The sequence below is a fragment of the Choloepus didactylus genome, chromosome 10 (genome assembly GCF_015220235.1).
Source record: "Choloepus didactylus isolate mChoDid1 chromosome 10, mChoDid1.pri, whole genome shotgun sequence".
Lineage (NCBI taxonomy): Eukaryota > Metazoa > Chordata > Mammalia > Pilosa > Megalonychidae > Choloepus > Choloepus didactylus.
This window is the reverse complement of record NC_051316.1, coordinates 27446172-27473904: the sequence shown is the minus strand read 5'-3', so window position 1 is coordinate 27473904 and position 27733 is coordinate 27446172. Positions and strand designations below refer to the sequence as shown.

At 41.3% G+C, this 27733-nt stretch overlaps 1 protein-coding gene across 3 annotated transcripts in view; it reads right to left on the bottom strand.

Moving 5' to 3' along the window:
* Window positions 1-27733, bottom strand: part of FANCC (FA complementation group C) — a 290247-nt gene that overhangs the window by 27117 nt on the left and 235397 nt on the right. For all 3 annotated transcript variants that reach the window (XM_037797499.1, XM_037797501.1, XM_037797500.1), the window contains 3 exons: window positions 22299-22455; window positions 11589-11641; window positions 10254-10353 (listed from right to left, as the gene is read on the bottom strand). In XM_037797499.1, coding sequence (XP_037653427.1) covers window positions 10254-10353; window positions 11589-11641; window positions 22299-22455 — 310 coding nt within the window. The remainder of the gene's footprint in view (window positions 1-10253; window positions 10354-11588; window positions 11642-22298; window positions 22456-27733) is intronic.

Here is a 27733-nt window from a genome sequence, read left to right as displayed (position 1 = left end):
GAGGAGTTCCCATTTATCTATTTTCTCTTTTGTTGCTTGTGCTTTGGGTGTAAAGTCTAGGAAGTGGCCTCCTAATACAAGGTCTTGAAGATGTTTTCCTACATTATCTTCTAGGAGTTTTATGGTACTTTCTTTTATATTGAGATCTTTGGTCCATTTTGAGTTAATTTTTGTGTAGGGGGTGAGGTAGGGGTCCTCTTTCATTCTTTTGGATATGGATATCCAACTCTCCCAGCCCCATTTGTTGAAAAGACCATTATGGCTCAGTTCGGTGACTTTGGGGGCCTTATCAAAGATCAGTCGGCCATAGATCTGAGGGTCTATCTCTGAATTCTCAATTCGATTCCATTGATCTATATGTCTATCTTTGTGCCAGTACCATGCTGTCTTGGCAACTGTGGCTTTATAATAAGCTTCAAAGTCAGGGAGTGTAAGTCCTCCCACTTCGTTTTTCTTTTTTAGAGTGTCTTTAGCAATTCGAGGCATCTTCCCTTTCCAAATAAATTTGATAACTAGCTTTTCCAAGTCTGCAAAGTAGGTTGTTGGAATTTTGATTGGGATTGCATTGAATCTGTAGATGAGTTTGGGTAGAATTGACATCTTAATGACATTTAGCCTTCCTATCCATGAACATGGAATATTTTTCCATCTTTTAAGGTCCCCTTCTATTTCTTTTAGTAGAGTTATGTAGTTTTCTTTGTATAGGTCTTTTACATCTTTGGTTAAGTTGATTCCTAGGTACTTGATTTTTTTAGTTGCTATTGAAAATGGTATCTTTTTCTTGAGTGTCTCTTCAGTTTGTTCATTTCTAGCATATAGAAACATTACTGACTTATGTGCATTAATCTTGTATCCCGCTACTTTGCTAAATTTGTTTATTAGCTCTAGTAGGTGTATCGTTGATTTCTCAGGGTTTTCTAGATATAAGATCATATCATCTGCAAACAATGACAGTTTTACTTCTTCTTTTCCAATTTGGATGCCTTTTATTTCTTTGTCTTGCCGGATTGCCCTGGCTAGCACTTCCAGCACAATGTTGAATAACAGTGGTGACAGCGGGCATCCTTGTCTTGTTCCTGATCTTAGAGGGAAGGCTTTCAGTCTCTCACCATTGAGTACTATGCTGGCTGTGGGTTTTTCATATATGCTCTTTATCATGTTGAGGAAGTTTCCTTCAATTCCTACCTTTTGAAGTGTTTTTATCAAAAAGGGATGTTGGATTTTGTCAAATGCTTTTTCAGCATCTATTGAGATGATCAATTGATTTTTCCCTTTCGAGTTTTTAATGTGTTGTAATACATTGATTGTTTTTCTTATGTTGAACCATCCTTGCATGCCTGGAATGAACCCCACTTGGTCATGGTGTATGATTTTTTTAATGTGTCTTTGGATTCGATTTGCAAGTATTTTGTTGAGGATTTTTGCATCTATATTCATTAGGGAGATTGGCCGGTAGTTTTCCTTTTTTGTAGCATCTTTGCCTGGTTTTGGTATTAGATTGATGTTAGCTTCATAAAATGAGTTAGGTAGTGTTCCATTTTTTTCAATGTTTTGAAAGAGTTTGAGTAAGATTGGTGTCAGTTCTTTCTGGAAAGTTTGGTAGAATTCCCCTGTGAAGCCATCTGGCCCTGGGCATTTATTTGTGGGAAGATTTTTGATGACTGATTGGATCTCTTTGCTTGTGATGGGTTGGTTGAGGTCTTCTATTTCTTCTCTGGTCAGTCTAGGTTGTTCATATGTTTCCAGGAAATTGTCCATTTCTTCTACATTATCCAGTTTGTTGCCATACAGTTGTTCATAATATCCTCTTATAATTTTTTTAATTTCTTCAGGATCTGCAGTTATGTCACCTTTTTCATTCATTATTTTGTTTATATGGGTCTTCTCTCTTTTTGATTTTGTCAGTCTAGCTAGGGGCTTGTCAATCTTGTTGATCTTCTCAAAGAACCAACTTTTGGTGATATTTATCCTTTCTATTGTTTTTTTGTTCTCTATGTCATTTATTTCTGCTTTAATCCTTGTTATTTCTTTTCTTCTACTTGGTTTAGGATTGGTTTGCTGTTCATTTTCTAGCTTCTTCAGTTGATCCATTAGTTCTTTGATTTTGGCTCTTTCTTCCTTTTTAATATATGCGTTTAGTGCTATAAATTTCCCCCTTAGCACTGCTTTTGCTGCATCCCATAGGTTTTGGTATGTTGTGTTCTCATTTTCATTCGTCTCTATATATTTAGCAATTTCTCTTGCTATTTCTTCTTTAACCCACTGATTGTTTAGGAGTGTGTTGTTTAACCTCCAGGTATTTGTGAATTTTCTAAGTCTCTGATGGTTATTGACTTCTAATTGTATTCCATTGTGGTCAGAGAATGTGCTTTGAATAATTTCAATCTTTTTAAATTTATTGAGGCTTGTTTTATGTCCCAGCATATGATCTATTCTGGAGAAAGTTCCGTGAGCACTAGAAAAGGATGTGTATCCTGGTGATTTGGGATGTAATGTCCTGTAGATGTCTGTTAAATCTAATTCATTTATCAGATTGTTTAGGTTTTCAATTTCCTTATTGGTCTTCTGTCTGGTTGATCTATCTATAGGAGAGAGTGATGTGTTGAAGTCTCCCACAATTATTGTGGAAACATCAATTGCTTCCTTTAGTTTTGCCAATGTTTCTCTCATGTATTTTGTGGCACCTTGATTGGGTGCATAGACATTTACGATTGTTATTTCTTCTTGCTGAATTGCCCCTTTTATTAGTATGTAGTGGCCTTCTTTGTCTCTCAAAACATCCCTGCATTTGAAGTCTATTTTATCTGAGATTAATATTGCTACACCTGCTTTCTTTTGGCTGTAGCTTGCATGAAATATTTTTTTCCATCCTTTCACTTTCAATTTCTTTGTGTCCCTGTGTCTAAGATGAGTCTCTTGTATGCAACATATTGATGGTTCATTTTTTTTGATCCATTCTGCGAATCTATATCTTTTAATTGGGGAGTTTAATCCATTTACATTCAACGTTAAAACCGTGAAGGCATTTCTTGAATCGGCCATCTTATCCTTTGGATTATGTTTGCCATATTTTTCCCTCTCTCTATTAATATCCTTTATTGTACCCATACCGAATCTCTTTAGTACTGAACCTTTCTCCAAGTCTCTCTGTCCTGTCTTTGTTTCTCTGTCTGTAGGGCTCCCTTTAGTATCTCCAGTAGGGCAGGTCTCTTGTTAGCAAATTCTCTCAGCATTTCTTTGTCTGTGAAAAATTTAAGCTCTCCCTCAAATTTGAAGGAGAGCTTTGCTGGATAAAGTATTCTTGGCTGGAAATTCCTCTCTCTCAGAATTTTAAATATATCGTGCCATTGCCTTCTCGCCTCCATGGTGGCTGCTGAGTAGTCACTACTTAGTCTTATGCTGTTTCCTTTGTATGTGGTGAATTGCTTTTCTCTTGCTGCTTTCAGAACTTGCTCCTTCTCTTCTATGTTTGACAGTGTGATCAGTATATGTCTCGGAGTGGGTTTTTTTTGGATTTATTCTATTTGGAGTTCGCTGAGCATTTATGATTTGTGTATTTATGTTGTTTAGAAGATTTGGGAAGTTTTCCCCAACAATTTCTTTGAATACTCTTCCTAGACCTTTACCCTTTTCTTCCCCTTCTGGGACACCAATGAGTCTTATATTCGGACGCTTCATATTATCTATCATATCCCTGAGGTCCATTTCGAGTTTTTCAATTTTTTTCCCCATTCTTTCTTTTATGCTTTCATTTTCCATTCTGTCATCTTCCAGGTCACTGATTCGTTGTTCAACTTCCTCTAGTCTTGTACTATGAGTGTCCAGAATCTTTTTAATTTGGTCAACAGTTTCTTTAATTTCCATAAGATCATCCATTTTTTTATTTAGTCTTGCAATGTCTTCTTTATGCTCTTCTAGGGTCTTCTTGATTTCCTTCATATCCCGTACTAGGGTCTCATTGTTCATCTTTAGTTCTTTGAGTAGCTGCTCTAGGTGTGTCTCTTCTGGTCTTTTGATTTGGGTGCTTGGGCTTGGGTTATCCATATCGTCTGGTTTTTTCATATGCTTTATAATTTTCTGTTGTTTTTGGCCTCGTGGCATTTGCTGTCCTTGATAGGGTTCTTTTAGGGTTTGTAGACCAGTTGAAGTCCTTATCTCTAATTTATCAGATCTACAGCTTCGTGGAGTACACTTTCTCTAACTAACCAGCAGGTGGCGTCCACGAGCCACCTGTTCTCCACAAGCCAGATCTCCCCTGCTTAGCCTTTTTGGTGAGTGGGGGAGTGAGTCTTGTGGGGCCCAATTGGTGTCCCAAGCTTGCGTGTGTAGTTGGTGTTGCCTGCCCTGTATGTGGGGCGTGTTTCTGGGCAGTCAGGGAGGGGGGGTGGCCCTAGCAATCAAATCTCCCTGATGATCCTAGAGTTTTAAAGCTACTGCAATAGTCTAATCCTTCAGTTCAGTCCTGCCACAGTTTGTCTCTGCCACTGACCCACAAGTCTTTGGTATTGGCGTATGGCTCCTGAGACTTGTGAGTGGGCCCCTCTTCCAGGCTGTGCACCCCGGGTCCTCTGTTGAGGGATGACTGTGCTATGTCACAGGTGAGTGCCGTCCCCCCAGGGCAGTTCTGGGCTGCTGGGCTGTGTTGGGAGGCTCCCAGTCTGCTCAAATGATGGCTGAATGGGGCTCTGTTAATTCACACTGCTCCCCCTTCCCAGCTCTGGGACATTCAGCTGAGGTTGCAGGGAAGGCTAATGTCCACGCCCAGTTTTGTGGTGTGTGCCTGTTATTTGAAGCACTTCCGTCACACTGGGTTGTCTGGGGCAGCTCTGGGCTATGGGGCTGGCGATGGGCAGGAGTGTTTCCTGTCCACCAGGATGGTGGCTGTGAGCGGACACCCCCCTTTTCTTGGGAAGTTGTGTTGTTTAGTGAATTTTCTCAGCCACTGGATTATTGCCTTTTGTCTCAGGGCTCTCTTATTTCTGCTCTTGACTTGACGTGCCCAAATTTCAATTCTTTGAAGCTTTCTGTATTGAGCTTCTTAGAGTAATTGTTTTAGAAAAAGCAAAAAGGATTTAAAAAAAAAAAAAAAAAAAAAAAAAAAAAACGGCCCTCCTCAGAGATCTAATGGGTTATTGAAATGCTAATAGACAAAGCAACCAGGGCCATTAAGGAAAGGTGCCCTGGGCAGAGAGATCAGCCTTGCTTCGGGATTTGCATATGCGCCTCAAGGCCTGATCTCCGCCCTTCCCCTTTCTGTGTTCACCAGAACTCCAAAAATCCTCTGCTTTTACTTTGGAGCTTCTCGTGTTGTTTTCCTTCTATGCCCGTCTCCTCTCTGCTGGGCTGGCTGCTCTCAGAGTCTCTGGTGTCTGGCCTCAGTCTATCTATGGTTGGAGTTTGAATCAGTAGAATGAGTTTCCGATGAGAGCAGCCACTGCAATTCTCCCTTCTCCTTCCTGGAGCTGACAGCCCCTCCTCCCCCGGGACTGAGCCTGGCAGGGAGGGGCGCGGGTCCCCTGGCCGCAAAAACTTACAGATTTCGCTGATCTCAGCAGTTCCACGTTTTCATGAGTGTTGTATGAAGTATGCCCAAAGACAGATTGCTCTGTGGTGTCCAGTCCACGCAGTTCCTGGCTTTTTACCTACTTTCCTGGAGGAGTAACTAAAACATACAGCTCACCAGTCTGCCATCTTGCCCCGCCCTCCCATACCAGCTTTTTGTGCTTATTACTTGCATAACATACCTCTTTCCTTCTTTTTACTTTCTTATAGTTAGAATGGGTCTCTTAAAAACAAACATACACAAGCAATGAAAGAAAAAATAGATAAATGGGACCTCCTCAAAACTGAGTACTTCTGTGCTTCCAAGGACTTTGTCAAAAGGGTGAAAAGGCAGCTGACTCAATGGGAGAAAATATTTGGAAACCACATATCTGATAAGAATTTGATATCCAGAATATATAAGGAAATCCTACAACTCAACATTAAAAAGACAAACAACCCAATTTAAAAAAAAATGGGCAAAGGAGACATTTTTCCAAAGAGGAAATACAAATGGCTAAAAAAGCACATGAGAAGATGCTCATCTTCACTAGCTATTAGGGAAATACAAATCAAAACCACAATGAGCTACCATTTCACACCTACTAGAATGGCCACTATTAAACAAACAGGAAACCACAAGTGTTGGAGAGGATATGGAGAAATAGGATCACTTATTCACTGCTGGTGGGAATGTAAAATGGTACAGCTGCTGTGGAAGACAGTTTGACGGTTCCTCCAGGAAGCTAAGTATAGAGTTGCCTTATAATCCATCAATCCCAATACTTGGTATATACCCAGGAAAACTGAAAGCAGGGACGCAAACAGACATTCTCATGCTAATGTTCACAGCAGCATTATTCACAATTGCCAAAAGATGGAAATAACTCAAGTATAGATTAACTGATGAATGGATAAACAAAATGTGGTACATACATACAATGGAATATTATTCAGCAGTAAGAAGAATGAAGTCCTGAAGCACATGGCATGAATGAACCTTGAGGAAATTATGTTGAGTGCAATAAGCCAGACACAAAAGTACAAATATTGTATGATCTCACCAATATGAACTAATTATAATATGTAAACTCATAGACATAAAATCCAGAATTTAGGTTACCAGGAGATTGAATGAGGCTAGAGAATGAGGAATGGATGCTTAATATGTGCTGAATTTTTAACTACATTGAATTTAAATATTTGGAAATGGATAGACAAGATGGTAGCATGTATTGTGAGCATAATTAACAGTACTAAATTGTGTGTGAGTGTAGTTGATAGGGGACGTTTAGAGTCATATATGTCAATGGAAGGAGAGCAAGAGGTTAACACATGGGACTGTACAACACAGTGAATCTTGTGGTAGACGATGACTGTAATTGTACAAATATTAAAAAGTTCTTTCATGAACTAGAACAAACGTACTACATGATTACAAGGTGTTAACAATAGAGGGGTATATGGGAAAAAATATACCTATTGCAAACTATGGACTATAGTTAACAGTAATAGCTTAATATTCTTTCATCAACAATAACAAATGTACCACACCAATACTAGGAGTTAATAATGGGGGGGGGGGGTTTGTAGGGGATGTTTTGAGTTCTCTTTTTCTTTTTATTTTTTTATTTATTTTTTGGAGTAATAAAAATGTTCTAAAATTGACTGTGGTCATGAATATGCAACTATGTGATGATACTGTGGATGGCTTGTATGGCACATGAATATACCTCAATAAAACTGCATTTAAAAAATAAAAATAAATGGGCCTTCTGAAACCCAAAGTCTCCGGAAAAACAAACAAAACATATAGTTGAGTCATGGATTTTCATTGAATCTGACATCTCTATCTTTTTACTAAAATATTTAATTTTCCTGTAATTTTTGTAATTATCTTTGGATGTAGGGCTCTTTTTTGATGTTGGTTTTCTTTTTACCCCATCTATACTTTGTTCCTCTGGCAGCCCCCAGCTCTGGCCAATCCGAACGTGCCTTGAGTTGTGGCCGCTCCCTGCCTCCCGTGCTCCCAGGGACTGGGAAGAGCCCTCGGGAGAGAAGTGGAAGATCACTAATGTGGTTTCCTTGTTCAAGAGTGGGATCCCCTCCAGCTTTTTCTGGTTGTTCTCAAGTATCTTCAAATAGTTTCTTAAAAAAATATATTTAGCTCGGAGTTGATCATTTTTACCTGTGGGAGATTTAGTCTAATACATCATCAGACTGCCATTTCTGAACAGAGAACCTGAACTAGTTTGGTACAGAGCCAGAAAAGGTGGCCTGCCACGACAATCTTAGGCTTTTGCCTGCTAGAAGGCACAGTGGTGGAGCTGCAATGTGCTCATCTAGAGCAAGGGGGAGAGGAAAGGATAAAAGAGGAGGAAAGGCATAAAAGATAAACATTTCTGACAATGGGAAAGAACGGGGATTGGCAGGATCTCTCACAACCTGCCGTGAGAGGGTAAACTGGCAGAACCACTTCAGACAAAAATTTGGCAGTATCTACTAAAGGTACCCAACAACCAAGCACTGCTACTCCTCAGTATATATCCAGGAATGTTCCGAGCAACCCTGCGACGGAAAAAAATCTGTAAACAACCCAAATGCCCACCAGCAAGAAAAGTGTGGTATATTTTCACACTGGAACACTGCACAGCCATAGCTCACCACAGCCACACACAGCAACATAAACGAATCTCTGTAACATGCTAAGTGGAAAAGAGCAAGTCTCAAAGGACAACACAGAGTATACTACTTTCCTGTGTTTCAAATGAAGTACAAAAACAACCAAACTTAAATAAAAATAGTTAGGCAATCATAAAAACGTGATCAAATTATTTGCAGAAAAAGCAAAGGAGTGATAGATATAACATTCCAAACAGTGGTTATTTGGGGACAGAAAGGCAGGGTGATGGGGTAGAGGGGGAGCACAGTAACACAGCTGTTATTTGTGGTCCAGGTGTCGGTTTGGATGTTGGGTTCACAGATATTCATTTTATTAAAAAATGAATGAATGAAACAAAAACATAAAAGAGGGATGTGCCCAGGCCAAATATGAAAGGATGCCATTCATCAAGGATAGATTTGTCTAAAAATGGGCACCCAAGGTCTATTTTACAAAAAGGCAGGAGATCCATAAATGAAAATAGCCACCAATTTAAAAGGCTGGCGATCAGTTATGGCTCTAGGAAGAGAAATGAAATAAAATTTGTGGCATTCCTCTGCAAAGGTGAAAGATAATTGCTCTGTTGTTCTGAGCCAGAGGTGAAGGCGAGGAGTTCCTGATATTTTGCGGCTCTCCACCCGGCCTTGCACCAAGACCCAGCGGTGGCCCCTGCACCACCAGACCCATGGAGCTTGGTAAGGGGACTGTTCAAAACTGAAAGCAACTGCCACTCCCTTCCCAATCCATACTGCCCAAGACCAACACAGACTCAATAACAACACTGATAATAAAACAGACTCGAGCCAGAGCCAATAAGCAAGACTTTCACCAGAGGCCTCTGCCCCACCCTAGGTGTGCTTAAGGAGTCAACAGAGAGGGATTCTAGAGGTGAGATCCTAATTGGGAATACAAAGTATGTCCAAGGGAGGATAAAAGATATTTATAGTTATGCCTCAAAATAACTGTCAGGGTCAGCCGGTGCCTTTCGGCAAAGCTCTCCTGAATTCCAGGCTGGGTAGCATTGATAACGCTGTTTGCTCCAGTCTAGTCAGCTTCCCAAGGGAAAGAGATGATGGGAAAATATGATTCATAAATATTTATCATTGCCTCGAAAAGTAGAAACATCTGCTGAAACCTGCAAGGTTTCTTTGACGTGTCAGCCTGTGGGATTTTAGCAGAGCCGAGCGTCACAGCACTGCTCTCAAGTAAAACTGCAGAAAGCATCACAAGGGATCATAGCATGTTTCAGCCGTGGGGAAGATCCAGGGGACCCAGGCACTCTGGCAAAGTGCCCCAGAAACAGTAAGTGGGTGGCTATTAGAAATAAAGGCCAATTAAATTGCCCAAAGGTAAAAGCTCCCTGGCAGCCAAGGCTTCTCTAATTGGTCAGCGGGGCCCGGAGCCAAGTCTTCCTGCAGTGCCCGCGCCTGGAGCCTTGAACACTGACTGCATCTAGCCTGCACCTCTTGGTCACTGCCATTCCTAGTTCCTCTACAGTTACTCAAATCTCTCACTGTCCCTCTTGCCTGCTCCTTTCCCTCCTGGAATCCAATTCACATTTAGGTCTTAGATAGGCATGGAAGCTAAGAATATAAGATGATAATAACTACAAATCCCCAGCATTGCTTTGTAATAAGTGGCTTTTCCAATTCAGCACGTCCATCTAGATTGCAGAATGCTGGACCAGGGGGATGTGGTGAAGCAGAGGGGCAGAGTCCCATTTAGCGTCTCAGACAGTGAGCACCACAGGGCATGAGGAAATCCATTCTCCAGGTCAGCACATTGTGATGTGACCAAGATCTCTGCCACAATGGTAGAGAAATGTTTCTGGGTACCAGGGCATGGGCAGACAGGCACTATCTTGATTTATTTTCAATTAAAATGGTTTCACCTTTGTTGGGACACTCATTCATTTGGAAGCTTTCTTCATGAGCAAAACAGTCCATCAATATCACTAAAAATTAAGTGTTCTTTTCTGGTAATTAGCCAAAAACTCTTAATAGCCTCTTTTTCTTGGGGAGGAATGAATAATATATTCAATATAATGAACCTGCTTGTTTTCTTTTTCCAGAGCTTCTATAAAGCATCGTGTAAACACTTGAACAGTGGCCAGTACTTCTGGGGCTCCATCAGTTTCCAAGAGTGCATACCTGAGCAACACAAAATCAAATCACAACATATTTAATTATTAATCTGGCAAACATGAATTTGAACTATAAAAGGGAAGAGTGAGACATTCTTTTCTACCAAAAGCTTTAGCAGGATCTTTGAATGCATCAGATTTTAGACCTGTGTGGAAGAAGAAATGTGTTACTCCCTTTTCTATATAATCTCTTTAAAATCCCAATGTGCAGAGCTCTCCTTCTTGGCTCTTCAATTATTAAGTGCCACGCAGCCCTTCCAACTTAAGCCCCAATGCTCTTTACAAATATTTATGCAGTGTACACCTGGACATGCAACATCAATAGCCATTCTGCTTTTGTAGGTAGAGAAAGAGGTGCCCAAAGGAATAAAAGGGCCCAGTCAAATTCACCCAGCAGGTGGTGGTAGAATCTGCAGGTACCTAGAGTGGTTTCCATACATTTTTGTACAACTTAAAAAGCATACTGACTTCTAATTTCTGTGCTCATTTAGCTTAAAGTTAGTGTGTTTCAAAACCAGCCCCAGGGGTGGGTTATTTGCTATTGGAGAAATTCCCTACTCCAGCATCTGCTGCTTTCCCTGGAGCCTCCACTACTGTATTTGAGGGGGGCGAGCGTCCCCGAGAGGCTAGAAACACTCCCTGGGTGATGAGCTCCCCCACTGGGGCTCAGTCTCGGGCTCCATGGTTAAAACCCCCACTAACTGCCTGCCATAATCCAACCCAATGTCGGGCAGGCTCCTCTCCTCTTGTAATCAGTAAATCCAATTCATTTTCCAAGAAGCACTCACATTTTCAAAATAAAAAGTGATGTGTTCTAAGATAAAACACATACAGTTTATTTTGCCTTTGCTTTACTTATTTATCTTGCTTTTCCTTAGCTTTAAAATCCTTTAAAAAGATTGGTCAGCCCTCATGTGGTGAAAGGATATACTGCTACCCTTTATTTTGAGCTGAGAAAACAACTCCTACATGAATATTTAATTCAATCCTGCTTTTCTATCATTATTATTAGACTTTAAAAAGGTTTAAAAAAGAGAAAGTTGCCTTAATTGCTAGGTGTTGGCTTTTAAATATACACTGACTTTTAAATTTTTTCTCTCTAATTACTGGAAAGCTAAGAGGAGTAAAGAAATCAGAAACACTAATTTCCTCATTGTATAGCCGGACACTACCAAAGAAATTTTTTATTCGTGTTTGAAAACTGAGCATTTTAGATCTAAGAAAAAAAAGCATAACATTTACCTGAACATTTCATCAACAATTCTGAATATGGCAGGATGGCAGGCTGCTTGAGACTATAAAGGAGAAAACCGTGAGAAAGTTAAATATCACAAGCTTTCACTAGTAATGACTCACTATTATCAAGCAAATGAATTGTCCAGAACTAGGAGTGACTCAAAAATGGGCATATTCCTTTGAGTTAGAAAAATGGAACCCATGGGTGCACAGAGAAAGCCCTGCCTACAAATGCGAACAGCGGCCCTCTCTGGGCAGGGGGCCTGTGGGCCAGCTTTATTTCCTCTTTATGCTCCTCTGTAAGTTCCACATTTTCTTTCATCAGCACAGATGATCCAGAAAAATAAGTATCAAGGAAATTAAAAAATCTCTTGTATTGGCATGGCATAGCGAAGACCCAGAGCCTGCCTATGTTGCTAGGGTTACTTCATTTGCCCATGTCTTACCTTCTTGCACGGCCTGTACATACTAGGTCTGGGTCTGCTATCTGTTTGTTCCTTATTACGTAGTGAGTGCATAATAATTTAGAATTATTATTGAGGAAAGCATTGACTCCACCATGCTGGACCAAACCATATCTTATTTTAGTGCACTATAAATATTAGGATGAAAAGAGGGTTGATGCAAAAAAAAAAAAAAAAAAGATACCATCAACTTGAATGGTGAAATCTACCTAATTTATTCCTCGAATATTTTGGTGACAGGTTTTTTTATTGGTTTAAATCTGGGGAACCTGGCCTCCTATGGCCTGGGTGGGGTTTCAGTGGCCCTCACCCAGGTTTTGTATATTTTTGGCCAGAACTCAATGCATGAGATGAAGTCAGATGAAAATGCCCATTTGTGTTCTAAAACAGATATATTACAGTGGCACCCAAATGTTAGTGGATTAGGCTCTACAGGGTATCTCTTTGGGTCTTTGATTAGTTTTGGAAAACAATTTTTCATAGTCTCCTCAACAAGGGGAAAAAAAAACAAAGGATGCGCTTTGCTATCAGGGTTTCTGGGCCACACTGGGAAGAACGGTGCCCATCTCTACAGACCTTCTTTCCCACCCTTGCTTGGTCCTGCATGGAGTTGTGAGTTGTAACATTGAATGTGTGCCATCTAGCGTTCATGCACCTCCACTGCAGGCTGTCCCAGAAAACTGCCAGGCAAGAGCATTGCCACTTAGTAAAATGACAGGATTTCCTTATAGTTTTTTGAAGGAGAGAGATTTGCAAATTATAAATGCCTACTCTTTAAATAAAATGCATGGGTTAAAGCTACCTTCTTCTCTCCCACACTTCTTAATCCTTCACTGACGTGCATTTTTCTCTAAGAGAAACCAATTAGAAATTCTTATAGATAAGTTCATTATTCAAAAAAGTAATTTGGCAAAACCATGATTCAACAGAGGAGAGGCGAGTTCTTGGCTCTGTCTGAGGCAAGTAAGTTAATCGTCCTGCTTTTCAACCTCACTGTAAATAATAACAGAGATGCTAAAAGTTATTAAGAGATCACTAGAGATATGCCCAGAAAATATCATAAAAATTTCAATGTAGTCATGATGGAAAATCAAGCAATAAGGGAAAAGTGAATTGCATGTTTTGAAGAAATGGGAGTCACCCAAGTTTGTCAGAACAGCTTTTCAAAGTCTAATACATAGACAACCAGCCTCTTGAACAAGAGGGTTTCAGGCCAAACAGCACTGCCATGTGCCCAAATGCAGACAGACACACAGAGCCTGAATACCCACTGACAGAAAAGAATACCAAAACTGAAAATGATAGAATAGAAATTTCCTTTTGCTTTAAATGGTCAGCTACCCCACAGCCACTTGGCATCTTTGAAGCTAATACAGAATCATTCACCACTCATTACAGGGATTTGCAGATGGCAAAGAAAAGGATGATCCAATGTACAGAATAGGGCCACCTTGTGAATCAAGGGGCGAAGCAAGAAAGTCCTAACTCAGTTTGTCAAAAGAGAACTAGAGCTGGGATATAATTTTCTTTTATGCACTCTTCTAGCAAAACAGATCAATCAGATGTTTCAAATATCTTCTGTGCAGAACTGTGCAGAATCTGCCTGTTCCCGTGGTGATGTACTTTTCTCTTCGGTTCCTTTCTTTCCAAGTATTTCAAACCGCTGGTTACTCTCAAACTGCTTCCCCAACCTGTTGTTATAGCTTCTAAAACAGATAGGATGCCAGGAGGCAGGGGAAACACTGCTGAAACAGCAACGGCTTGAGATTTTTATTTTAAAAACAGTCTCCCTTGCTGCCCAGAGCTTTGAACAGATCTTTGTCATTGCAGCTTTCACTGATGGTTTTTAAAATGAGACTCTTTACACTTCCGAAGCAACATAACTTAAGGGTCAGTGCCTCTCCTCATGAACACCATCATGCTAACAGGCCAGGTGTATTAGTTAAGGTTCTCTAGGGAAACAGAATCAATGAGAGGTGTCTCTGATTATCAAATTGTAAAAGTGACTCACGCAACTGTGGGTATGCACGAGTCCAAATTCCTTAGAGCCGTCAACAAACTGTCAACTCCAAGGAAGATGTCCGATGAACTCCTCAGGAAATGAACCAGCAACTTCGACGAACTCCCCAGGAAATGCTTCACTGGGCAGCTGAAGAAGAAGTGAAGGTCCTCTATCTGTCTTGCTTATAAGTCTTCAACTGATTAATTGGATTAAATCCAGCTGACTGGATTTTCTCATTGCAGAAGACACTCCCATCATTGATATAATCAGCCACAGATGCAATCAATTAACTGATGATTTAATAAACTAGCCTTCTGGTTTATTAACCAGCCACAAATGTCCTTGCAGTATTGGTTAGGCCAGTGCTTGCTTGATCAGACAACTGAGCACCATCACCTGGCCAAGTTGACACATGAACCTAACTATCACACACAAGGCCCTGAAAATGTATCCCTATGTTTTCTTGTAGAAGTTTTATAGTTTTACTTCTTATATTTAAGTCCTTGATCCATTTTGAGTTAATTTTTGTATATGATTTGAGAAAGCAGTCCACCTTCATTCTTTTGCATATGACTAGCCAGTTCTCCCAAGCACCATTTGTTGAAGTGACTATTCTTTCCTTACCGAATGGACTTGGCACCCTTGTCAAAAATCAGTTGACAAAATGTCTGAGGGTTTATTTCTGAACTCTCCATTCAATTCCATTGGTCTTTATTTCTGTCCTTGTGTCAGTACCATGCTGTTTTGATTACTGTAGCTTTGTAATAAGTTTCAATATCAGGAAGTGTGAGTCCTTCAAATTTATTCTTCCTTTTCAAGGTGGATTTGGCTATTCAGGGCTACTTTCCTTATGAATTTGATAATTGACTTTTCCATTACTGCAAAGAAGTTTGTTGGAATTTTGACTGGAATTGTGTTGAATCTGTATAATGTTTTGTGTAGAACTGACATCTGTGCCAGTTTCAATGTACTATGTCCCCCCAAACAGCATTATCTTTGATGCACTCTTGTGTGGGGTAGACATATTAGTGTTGATTAGATTGTAATTCTTTGATTGAGTGTTTCCATGGAGGCATGGCCCCACCCATTCAGGGTGGGCCTTGATCAGTGGAGCCATATAAATGAGCTGACTCAAAGAGAAGGAACTCAGTGCAGCTGTGAGTGATGTTTATAAAAGGAGCTACAGCTAAGAGGGACACTTTGAAGAAAGCACAGGAGCTGCAGATGAGAGACAGTTTGAAGATGGCCACTGAAAGCAGACTCTTGCTCCAGAGAAGCTGAGAAAGGACAAATATCCCAAGTGCAGCTAAGAGTGACATTTTTGAGGAACTGCAGCCTAGAGAGGAATGTCCTGGGAGAAAGCCATTTTGAAACCAGAACTTTGGAGCAGACGCCAGCCATGTGCCTTCCCAGCTAACAGAGGTTTTCCAGACACCATTGGCCATCCTCCAGTGAAGGTACCCGACTGATGTGTTACCTTGGACACTTTATGGCCTTAAGACTGTAACTGTGTAGCCAAATAAACCCCCTTTTTATAAAAGCCAGTCCATCTCTGGTGTTTTGCATTCCACACCATTAGCAAACTAGAACACCAGGCATGTGTCCTGATGACGTCAAATTACAAAAGCAAACTTACGCTGCTTTTCTTATCAAGAGAATCCTCCAAACAGAACTAAAGTTTTAATGTATGCTTTTCTGGAAGCCATATATTCCCTCCTCTTCCCCCTGCCAAATCTTTACAGCATCCTTGTGACCAATGAAGCAAACATTTAACCCCTCTGTGCTCCTGTTTTATTTGCAAAGTGGGACACTAAGGTAGCACACTACAGGCCACTCTGCAACCCTGGGCTCCAGACCCAGCATTGAAGCTCCAGGAGCTGGGCAAGTATCTTTCCTATAAAAATGAGGAAAGAAGGAAACCTTTCCTGGGTTTCATCTGTTTGTCTGTTTTTCTCCATCCCACCGAAATCTGTTCCTTCTCAAGCTCTGCTCTTCTCCATCTGGCCTAACAATTTTCATGGACAGATTATTTCAAGTCTAGAAAAACTATGTCCCCAGGAGGCCATTAATCCCATGGGTTTGCCCTGCTTCCCGCCCCCTCCCTAACTGTCTAGGGAGGGAGAATGGAGACCTCCGCGCTCTGCCTTCCTTTCCTTAGGGATCAGACTGTCCGGCTGGGTGTGCATCCCCTCCCAATCTCCATAGCCCCCCAGAACTGTGGCGTTCATCTCCTCTCTGCTTAGGGGGCAGCCCAGCCCCACCCTATCCCTCAACAAAACAACAGAGGACAAAGTCAACACAGAAGAAAGGTGCGGTGATGGTCTGTTTCTGCTTTGAAGGAGAGGGAGCGAGAGGCCAGCATGTCACTCTGTACCACGGACTGTAAGAATAACATCAATTCTTTCTCTCCTCTTGATGTTTGTTTAATCTGCTATTTTCATCTCGATTCATCAACGTTTACTGCAGGCCACCCTGAGAACATCAAAGAACAGAATTCTCAGGAAGAAATATTTCTTGTTTCTATCACTTTCTGATACTGTGGGGGGGGGGGGGAGAATGGGGGAAAGAGAGAGAGAGAACACAACACAAACCAGAAAGAGAAATTATACTATGGTTTGAGATAATTCACAGTTAAAAGTAAATGCCTCTTACAAAACATAAAAAGGCAGTAAAGGAACAGAAAAAAAGCCTCCCTAGCCTTTTTCAGCTATCACTCTTCACAGATATTTTTTCCTAAACATAAAGAGAGAAGTTGCAGATGAGACATAACAGGTCGAAGTTCAATAAGCCTGGAAGAGATTCTCTTTCATAGTCTATTTTAATGTAGTTTAAGTATCTTACTCAGGAAATGGCCATTGATGGGTGGATGGATAGTTTTCCATCCAACTTAACCCGGCAATCCTGTCCCACTGTGGACTGGGCTCTTCCAAACCACTCTTCTTGACAGGTGGGAAGTCCCTGTGTTAACTTATGTATCTAAATTAAACAATGACTATATTCATAACAAGATAACTTTCTCCCTTAAGAAAAAGATTCTCCATAAGACTCATTTGAACAGTGAATTCCTGAACTGAGTTCAAAAGTGATCTGGGCTTTTAAAAGTCTACTTATACAAAACCTTCACATCTGCCCAATAAAATGAGGCATCTTTATAAATCTGTATTTTTCATTATGCCATTTTCTTCCTTTCTACTTTAAAAACACTAAACGTAAAATGGTATATATCCTTCTAACATTTTAGAGTCTATTTTGTTTCAAAACATTCAAGTTTCTTTTAACAAATTTGAGCTTGGAAAAATTATTCTTTCTTTTTAATCTTTACCAGATGCTGTTTATACTACAAGCAATTTTTTTTCAGTACTCTATAATGAAATTATTGTTTAATTAGTGATAAATCTGTCATTCCTGGGCTTAAAAAAAAAAAAGTAACAAGGGCCAAATGTACTTTTGCATTTTACATTTACACGTGTTCTCTGAGCGCCTTGAGACCCAGGGGTGGAAGGCGGGTGCGGGAAGGTACAAGGATACAGAGCTCTGGACATGGAACAAGAAGCCCCCAAATCTGAAGTTCCTCTTTCTAGCCTTGGCCCGGTGGCCTCCATCCTGCTGGCTTCTGCAGCCAGAGGGAAAGGAAAGCCCCTGAGCCCCTGCTCTTCTCAGCTCAGCCTCGACATGGCAATGGCACCCACCCCCACACCCCACCACTGCCTTCTGTTCTGATTTTTTTTGGGGGGCGGGTGGAGTGGAGGTTGTTTTGTTTTTTTCTCTCCCTTCATCTCTTACAGATGGCGAAGTCCTGCGTCTCCAACAGTGAAAACAGAACTAGAAACCAAGGCCTCTTTCTTTACAAAGAGACAGTGCTGGGGGGTCTGGTGCCCCCCTGAGGTCTACACTGGAAAGTGCAACTACTGTCTGGAGATGCAGCTCTGTCATTACCTCTCAGCCACGAGGCTGAGCCACCACAACACTGCTAAATCGTCTACTTCAGATTGTGTTAAATTGCATGTGTTGTATTAAAGAGCTCAAAAACGAAATGCTTAAAGGACTGCTAAGGAAAAGGCAGAAAAAGAAAACCCCAGAACATTCGTGAAAACTTATTCAAGCGCAGAGAACTGACATCATCATCCAGGATGTGGAGTTAATTCTTCAGTATGATATCTCATTAAAGTGGAATTGTGTACTGGAGTTTTCTGTACAGTTTTTCTTTTGTTGTTGTTCTTTTTTTCTAAGTGGCTGAGATTGTGATCTGGAGAATGAGGAAATGAATGTATCCTATCTCATGTCAATGAGGTCAAGGACATCAAGATACCTGGCTGCTTTTTAGTCTTAAGTTTTTATTATATGAAGAAATATTCTTGAGCTATGAAAATTATTAAAATAAAAACAAAAACCAACGCTACGTCCCCAATGCCTTTCCCTGGCACCTTTCCCCACCATTCCTCCTCCGTTCCCTGCTTTCTGGCAAATCTGCCTTTGGAAGGTGAGGGGCAGCCCTCCTGGACACAGCCTGTGTGTCGCTGGCATGTGGGATCAGCCAGTGAAGGAGCGGGATGGCAGGGCCTGAGAACAGGGTACCACCCAGCCCTGGCGGACAACACGGCAGCCACGCACAATGCCACTGCCACCAGCCAGCATGCTGAATCCAAACAATAGTTTCTGGTCTCCATAAACAGAATCGTAACTGGAAAACATAACATCCTTCTGATTTGGGGCCAGCCTTGGGAAACTGAATAGCGCCAAGAAAGCTGCATAATTAGCAAATGGCTTTCACTGCTCTCAGTGACATCAGTTTTTAAGGCCAGATCTGAAGCTATGGATTTCGGTCTTCCAGTGTCTGGGCTGTCAAAGGAGACACAAGGCCAGCTGCCTTTGAAAAGTCTCAGGCTGCACAGTCAATGACAAACTGGGGTTAGTACTATGATTTATGTAGGAGCCACCAAAAACTGTGGGCAGCCATGGAAGCCAATGGGTGAGCAAGCCTTAAAAGTAAACAGGCTTTTGAAAACTTATTTTTATTTTAGAAGTCAAATACATATATACACGTTTAGAATTCAAATGGTATTAGATTAACTCCTTCTAGTTACAGTCTTAATGGAAAATGCCGGGCTTCCAAGTTCCTGAGAGGCCAAAAAACATTTGGGGAGGTCATTTCACTCTGTGCAACCTGTACCACACTTTTATCTTTTGTTTTTGTTAAATCTTGGTAACTATAGAATTTCCAGTACTAATTCTGGATAGTCCCAAGAGATGGAGATGTAATTAACAGTGCTCCATATAAAATACAAGTTACTTAGACCATCACACTTTAATTACTCTCAGAATCCAAATATAATGTAATAGGTATCATGTTTCTTCTGTAGGAAAGCACAGCAGTCTCATGCTATTTGAGTCTTAGAGATCTCTCTGATACTTCTGCATGGTCCTGTCACTACACAGAGATACAGTGCTGCGATAAATGAGTTAGATGATGCAATTAGGAAGCCAGTTCTTCAGGTTACCTTTCTAATCACTTAGTCACGTCACCGGCTTATCCCAGCCGGCTTGGTTTCTGGCACTGTGGGACCCGGGCTGCCTGAGGACAGCCCGCACCAATCAGGGACTCTCGCTCATCGTTTGTACTGTAACTACCTCCTTGAACCATAAGGCACTGAGAGGTCACATCCTGCAAATGCCACAATAAATTAAACCAAATAACACCCTCCAGAGCCCCCCTTTAACCATAATGGAAGCTCGGAATCTCTACACACATGCTCCTGATAAATGCTTTTGTAAATCAACTGACTGAGAAGCTGTTTGACTGGAGGAGATTGTTTTAAACTCTAAACTGGAGACTGAAAATTATACAATATACTATTTAATGGGAGTGTCTGCTTTCCCTCTCTCAGACCCAGCGACATTCTGTGCCTACTAACATGCTGCTCATGCCTGCGGTTCACAGGTAGGAAGGACGTGGAGAAAGTCAGAGATGAGCCAAAAGGATCATCGAAATGTTGCAGAACCAAACCAACTCAGAAAAGTCAAAGGAAACGAAATTTTTCAATATGTAGAAGAGTAAAGAAAATGCAATAAAGGACCCTAAATGCAAGGAAATAGCCCAGCTATTATATGTAAGCAGTGAAAAAAGCACCAGAGAAAATTAACTTAAATCACAGTGTGGGAGCCCCGGGCCCCCAAGTGTCACAGACTGCACACAGCAGTTTGCTTGACCTAGGACAGTTAAGGTTTGACCTTTTCTCCTTGTAATATCAGGTGCTAAATGTAATCTATACCCAAAACTACCTCTTCCCTAAGACTCCCTGAGATACTGTTACATACAAGATAATCTATAATCCTCCCCTCCTCCCTGTTTATTACAGTCAATCCTTCCCTATGTTGTACGACCCTGCGCCCTGCCTTATGCTCTCATACCCATTGGAAGGTTGAGCCCTTATAATCAACTTATTCAGCTCCCCTGCCAAGTACAGACTATTTCCATGTTGAGCTCTGAACTCGCTGCCATTCAGAGAAGCTCCTGAATTCAGGGCAATGTGACTCAACTTCCCCACCCTGTAGGTAAGCCCCATAATAAAAGCTCATGTCTCAGAATGTGTTCGGTGCTTTCTTTAGTCCTTTGGCTATAAAAGCCTTCTTGGGCCGTGGCGCACAGCATATACATTTAAATTAGAAAAAAACAGACTTAACCTGACTATAATGGTAGATTCTGGAATGAGCTGCCAGGGGGCTTCTAAAGTCTTTGTTTTTGTTTTAACTTTTATTGTAATTATTTTTCAATCAGATGCATTCTTATTTCATGCCTTAATATGCAATTCTTTTGAATGGTGAAGTCAAGTAGTAATTATCCTCTGTGTTCTCTCTGTATAGGTATATACATATCATCCCTTTTTTGTTTTTTTCCCTTAACAAACCCATATCAGTTGGGTTCAATTTGTGCTACCTAAACTACAGGTGAAAGTGAGCATGGATGTTGGGGGACTGCATTTTCCAGAATCACCCAGGAAGCCATGGAACATGAAGGCAGAGAGGAGTCTGTGGAATAAGGGGGAGTGCAAGCAGTGCCACGAGCACTGCCATGAGTGAGCTGGTGGGGATGATGATGGGGACTAAAGAGAGAAAAGGGGTAAAGGAAGAAAGCTACTGATTCAGTGATGATCTCCTTACATGGTCTAATGTGAGAGAGAAAGAAAGAAAACAGGAAGTTCCCACTGAATTAAACAAAGATAAGGTAGAAGGTGTGGGGAAGATGGGGTGGTGGAAACTGAGTCCGGGCTACTGCAGCCACCCTCAGAGTATTCCCTGAGCAGAGCTGCATTCCTAAATCCAAGCTGCAGATATGGATGGGTGAACACCTCCTTTCCTAGTTTCCTGGCCCCCAACTTAAGATCTGACTCTTCACCATATCTCGCTGAACTAATTTTCTCAAACTGCACAAGAGGAAGACAATCTCTGTGCCCACATTTCCCACAGGTTACGAAAGCCTAATGAGAAGACGTGAAAGCCTGTGGAGGTGCTTGTGAGGCTGTGGCACACCACAGTCTGTTGAATTGCTTTCCTCGGGGCACATTGGTCTTTATTCCTGTCCTTACAAAAATGCATGCAAGTTCCACAGAGCTGCCTCCCACAGGACAACACCCAGCAATCAGCCTCTGAAGACGCCTGCCGTTGGATTAGGCAGTGGGGGTACACGCCGCCCACTGAGTCCCCAAAGGCACAGGTCCAAGTATGAAGGGCGAACCGAGAGCCACTGCCTGCAGGGTGGCTTCCAGGACAACAGCCTGACACCCAAGGAGAACCTACAGAATTCTTAGTTGCTTCTGTTGTTTTAACCAGTTTTTTAGGGTTTTGTTTCTGATTCTCTTGAGTATTTTATTTTTCTACCAGTTTTAACTTTTTAAAATGATTTCTCCTCTCATCTGTAAGATCTTCATTTAAAAAAAAAAAAAACTTTTCATGTTGAAATAAGAAATATTTTTAAGAAGTGTATTGTCAAAGTGTCAATTCTTTTGAATATACAATATAAGATCAAGTAAATCTGTAATCTCCCCCTATTTTTGATACAGGCTCAAAGTATGCAGAAAAGCCCCCCCCTCCATATTAGGTATTTCTAAAATAAAGTGTAAATACCTGATTATTTTTAAAAACTCTGATTGGTCATTGGTTTAACTTTTTCCCCTTTTCTTTTCTTTGACTGAAACAAATGATACCCAGCATTCTCTCTAAGGATTTCTCTCCTCCTTGAAGCACAGTACATACCAGCAATGAATCTTTTATAAAGCATTCGATCTTCCTCAGAAAATTTCTCTCACTGGAGACGAGTTTTTCAAAAAGATGCAGCATTGCTTTTTCAAGGCTGGGAAGGTGCCGAAGCCAGAGGCAGATGACAGCTGATGCAGGGAGAGAAATCTTCTTCCTTCAGCAGGAAATAAACAACATTTTAAATAGAAATGGATTATTGAAAAAAGAAAATTCAGAAAGTTTGAAATGCAATTACTGATCCAATTTGTGAAATTTCTTTTTATCATGGTCATAGCAGCAATTAATAATTATGTCAATGAATAGCTGCAAAATAATAGGACTATGCTTCCACTTAAACTCGCCTTAAGAAATTAGAGAAATGCTCAGAAAAAGGGGAAAAAAACTTTTAAAAAGGATAAGCAAATATATACTGATGGAAGAAAAAAGAGAGTGATAAAAAATGAGATAGAGAATGGCCTTGCAGTATTACCAGGTAAATGTAGTCCCTAACTTAAAAAGCAGTTTGGTTTGAAAGTGCATCGTAATAGTTTAAAGCGTGGAATCAGGCCTGCATTTGAGTCTCAGCACTACCACCTACTAACTGCATGATCTTAGGAAGTTACTTCATCTTTGCACCTCAGCTTTCTCCTCTGTAAAATGGGCATATCTCCCTCGGAGTGTTGGTGTAAGGATCGAATACACAACACATGTACAGCAATGACTAACATGGTGCTTTACACACAGTAGATGGTTAATACCTGTATTTGTAAATCTGTTGCTTGAAAGTCAAAAAATATTTCTCTTTAGTAACAATTGTGTATATGGTGGCTATGGCCTAATTGATCCATAGTGGACCTGAAGTATAATACTCTGTAGACCCCAATCATTTTGTGTCACTGTGTTTCTACAGGAACAAGTGTTTGGAGAGTTCTCCTGTGTCAGTGAACAGGAACAAGTGTTTGGAGAGTTCTCCTGTGTCAGTGAACCAGGGGTTCTGCACCCCTCCTGGAAGGGGCCATGTTTTTTGTGGAGGCCCTGGAATGGCAGCAAGGGCTCCCCAACAGGGCCCTACACTGCTCTCCCTTGAACCCCTGGCCTGTTCTGGCCTGCTAGAATTTGTCTTCCTTCTTTTGGCCCTGCTTTTCCAGGGCCTTCTGACTTCTTGAATGTGGCATCACAGACAGCAGGGTCCTTTCAAGGTTCTGCCCAAGATATTTACTGCTAACAATAAGAAAATCTAAAGCTGGGTATGTAGGCTCCCCATTACCCAACAGCCCCTTCAATACCTGTCTCTTTACTACAACTTCTCTCCCAAAGTAAGATTTATTCCTGCACGCTGACTGTAGGGCCCGAGACTGTGGCATTTCCCTGCAGGGCCTGGCATGAAGCCCAGGGAATGGGTACAGGGGCAGGAAGGGAGCAGGGAGGGGTACACAGGGAAACAATTTTCCAGTGGTTTCTCTGTTTTTCTTCTCTCTCAGCATAACTCCTACAGAGCTTGTCCTGGATTAACTCTGGGGGAAGACAAGAAACAGAGAAGAAGCTGAGAGTGTGAAGGGACTGTCACAGGAGCAGGCAGAAGGGACAAGAGAAAGGAAAAGAAGGGAGCCTCTGTTTCTGATCTCACTTTCTCACCGTGAGTTTTAACTTTTCTGGGAAGCCTTGCAGCCCCTTGCCAGGAAGGAAGAACTGCCATGATGTCCCCACATCCTCATCAAGCAGCTGGCCCACTGTGGGAATCACACTATGGATGACCCCTATAGGGGCATCAGTGCTTCGGGTTGCAATTTCCATGTCTTCCTCCCCTCTTATACTTGATGGCAAGGAAGTGGTGGCCATTCGTTCATTCCCTCATTCCAAGGATGATTACCAAGCATTTCCTATATGGAAGTCACTGTGCCAAGTACAGGATAGACAGATGTAAACAAAACAGACCTAGTCCGCGCCCTTAGGAGTTCAGAGACCACTGGGAGATATACCCAAATAAGCAAATAAATAAAACTGTAATAAAGATCATGAAGGAAAAGAACATGCTGACATAGAAGAGAATAAGAAGAGGAGCCTAATTTAGATCAGGTGGTCAGTGAAGAGCAAGATCAGAATCAGAGATAAGACCGTGACCTGCTGGAGTAAAGGGGAGGTGGCCTGTGACAAGGTTGTAGGTACCACAGGCCAAGGTAAGGACCAAGGATTTTTCTGGCCTGAAGGGCTTTAATCAGAGGAGCCTCAGAGCTGATTCACATTCACAAGATCACTCTGATAGCAGCATGGAGGACTGGGTGCACGGAGACAAATAGTCCCGGGAGAAGGGGTTCTGGCTCTGACTGGGGGCAGCAGTGGAGAAGGAATTAAGAGTACCCAAAACGTATTTTGGCAGTAATATCAAGAGAAACAGGTAATGAATTTGATGAGAGATGGTGAAGGAGAGAAAGGAATCAAGGCTGCCCTCAGTTTCTTAAGCAACGAGGTGGATGGATGTACCAATTACTGAGATGGGAAGAGGGGAAAGGAGCAACTTTGTGAAGGATTTACTAAGAGCTCAGTTTGGGGTGTGCAAATTTAGAATACTGGAGCCATAACCAAGCAGAGATGTCAAGTAGATCCTTGAATGTCGACACTGAAATTCTGGGGAAATGTTTAGGTCAAAGACATGTCTATCCAGGAGCTGTTTGGCCAGCAAGTAAAGTCCTGAGAATGGATGAGAACTCAGAGGGGAGAGGGAGGGTCTAGGTCTGTGCCCTGAGGAACAAGGAACGCCAACACTTTGGTGTCGGGTAGAGGAGGCACTGCAGATGGAGATGGAGAAGGAGCTGCCAGACAATGTTCCCAGAAGAGGAAAAGACACTTAGTCTAAGAGGGAAGGCCGGCTGCCACCGACACTGCCACAAGACTGGTGAGAAGCGGGGTGTACAATGAGCACTGCACTAGGCAGGTCCTCTGTGACCTCCCCAAGAACATCATCATCCTGTGGGCGTGATGGAAGGTGAAGACCGTACACTGGAGGAGAGGGCGTGGAGGGGGAGCCAGCACGGGCAGCAAGGCTGCAGAGGGACAGGAGGTAGCAGGAGGGCTGTGGTACACTGCTGATGGGAAAGAGGCAGGAGAGGGAGAGAGAGAGGTTAAAGAACCAGTGGTTGCCATTTATTAAGGATTTACAATAAGCCTGCAACGATGCTAAGTGTTTTACTTGTATTTTAATCCTCATAACAACTTTACAAAACAAGTGCCATTATTATCCTTATTTTATAGACGAGGCTTCTGACATCAGAGCAAGTAAGACAGTAACTTGCCCAATGACTAACAGTTAGTAAGTCATGGCCCAGGTTTGAACCCAGACTGGTGCTAAAGCTGGTCTTCAGCCGTCAGGTTACATGGAAAGCCTCTTCACCCCAGCAGGGGAATGCAGGTGGGGTTGGGGTGTCTCAAGATAAAGGGTGTAGGAAGACAGGGCCTGGGCACTGGGGTGGGAGCAGGTGGCTTTACTTAATGAGCCAGAAGCCTGAACCCTGTGTTCATTCCCTTCAGTGTTTCGGGAAGTCCTTTCAAAGTCCAGGCTGCCAGCCAATTTTGGCCACATTAATGGACCCTGGGGAGGGGTTTCTGTCCAGCATTAAGGCAAAGTAGAGCACCCTTTGGGAGTGGGAGGAGGGTTTCTGCAGCTTCTGTCATGGAGCCAGAAAACTCGAAGAGGCAGGGAGGCTCTGAGGTGCAAATGTGGGGGGGCTTAGCTTCCCAGTGGCTCCTCCCTTTTCGGAACTAGCAGTCTTTTGACCTGCTTTCATCACACCTGATCTTTTTTTCAGGATCTGTATAAAATGAATACATACACACTTCGGTGAAAGCTCTTCAGAGTGGACACCATCTCCCCAATCCCTCTGAACAGTCATAATACAGTCAGTTCAATTTATACTATTAAGTCAGGTGGACTGAGTGATGTTCTGCAGCACAAGGCACAAGACAGCTGAGAATAAGCAATAAATAAATACAAATATAAAACAAATCTATAGTGTAAAATCTACATTTTCATCAGATATCTGAATTAAAAGATGCTGCTTATTTAGAAAATTAAATAAGAGTTATAAAACTTTTATACTCAAGTCAGTAAGTACAAAATACTTTTGTTCTAGGCTCAGACACAGTTTGAAAAATGTGTATGTTGAGATTTGTCATTATATTAGAGCTCTGATTCAGAGCACACTCTAATTGCTGTGAATCATTTAATTTATGGGCACATGTTTAATATTTGAATTGTCCATTATCAATAAAATTATTTTGCTCTAAAACATCAAAGACTTAACTCTTTATGATCAGTCTCAGATGAACTGGTCACCAAAACAGTTTGACCTTAATATACTTCAATAACAAAATCGGGTTGGGCCAATACATTTGTATTATGTACAATGTTCCATATATGCACAAGTTGGTAGTGAAATTTTTAAAAAAGGCAAATCAAAGAAAAGCCAATGGCCAATAAAAATATGCAGATTTTCAATCTTAGTAGTGGCAGAGAAAGGTAAACTAACACATTGATGAAACATCATTTTTCACCTTCACATTAGCAAATGTTTAGATGAAGGACACATGCAACGCTGAGGTGGTGTTGGGCAGTGGGTGTTCTCACAGGTGGGAGAGGGAATGGCTACACCCTTTTGGGAAAGTCAAGTGGTACCACTTAGTAAAATATAAAACATGCATCTCCATTGCTTTGATAATTGTACTTTTTTTACTGTACCTGGGAGAAATAAAAGCATCAGTTTGAGGATATTTACTATAATAATACCGTAAACACAAAATTACAAACAAATTGTGCATCCATTGGTGAAGAGCTGAATAAACTACAGTCCATTCATATCATGGAATATGCTCTTATTTTTAAAAAATAAGCTGGATCTATATCCCAGGAGGATATCCAAGACATGTAGGTTAAAAAACACATTCCCAAGTGATGTGTATGATGTGATGCTGTTCAAAAAAAGTTACTTAAAAAGAGAAGAAATTGTTTTTTGCAGATTTCTATATGCTTGCAAAAGTACAAACTGTGGTTACAACAAGTACTGGAGGGTGATATAGAGGAGATAACATTTTCTTTGTATACCACTGCATTGTACTGCTTGACCAGATCAAATGAATACATTGATCTAGGTAAAGTTTTGAAAGTCAATAAAGTAAAATAGAAAAAAATGTTTTTAGGGACACTGAAAAATTTTACTCCATACAACGTGTTGATGTCCTTTCCTACACTAACTATACTTGTTCCATCCATCCAGTCTGGAGACAGATCAAAATGACAAATTGAAGGAAAACAGGATACAACAAAAACTTGGCTTTCCCAAATTCCTACCTAATAACTGTTTTCTATGTTATAGTTATGTTTTAAGAAACTGGTAGGGTATTTGGGATTGATGTTATATTATAATTCTCCCCTTCAAAATAATGGGAAATAGATTCTCCAG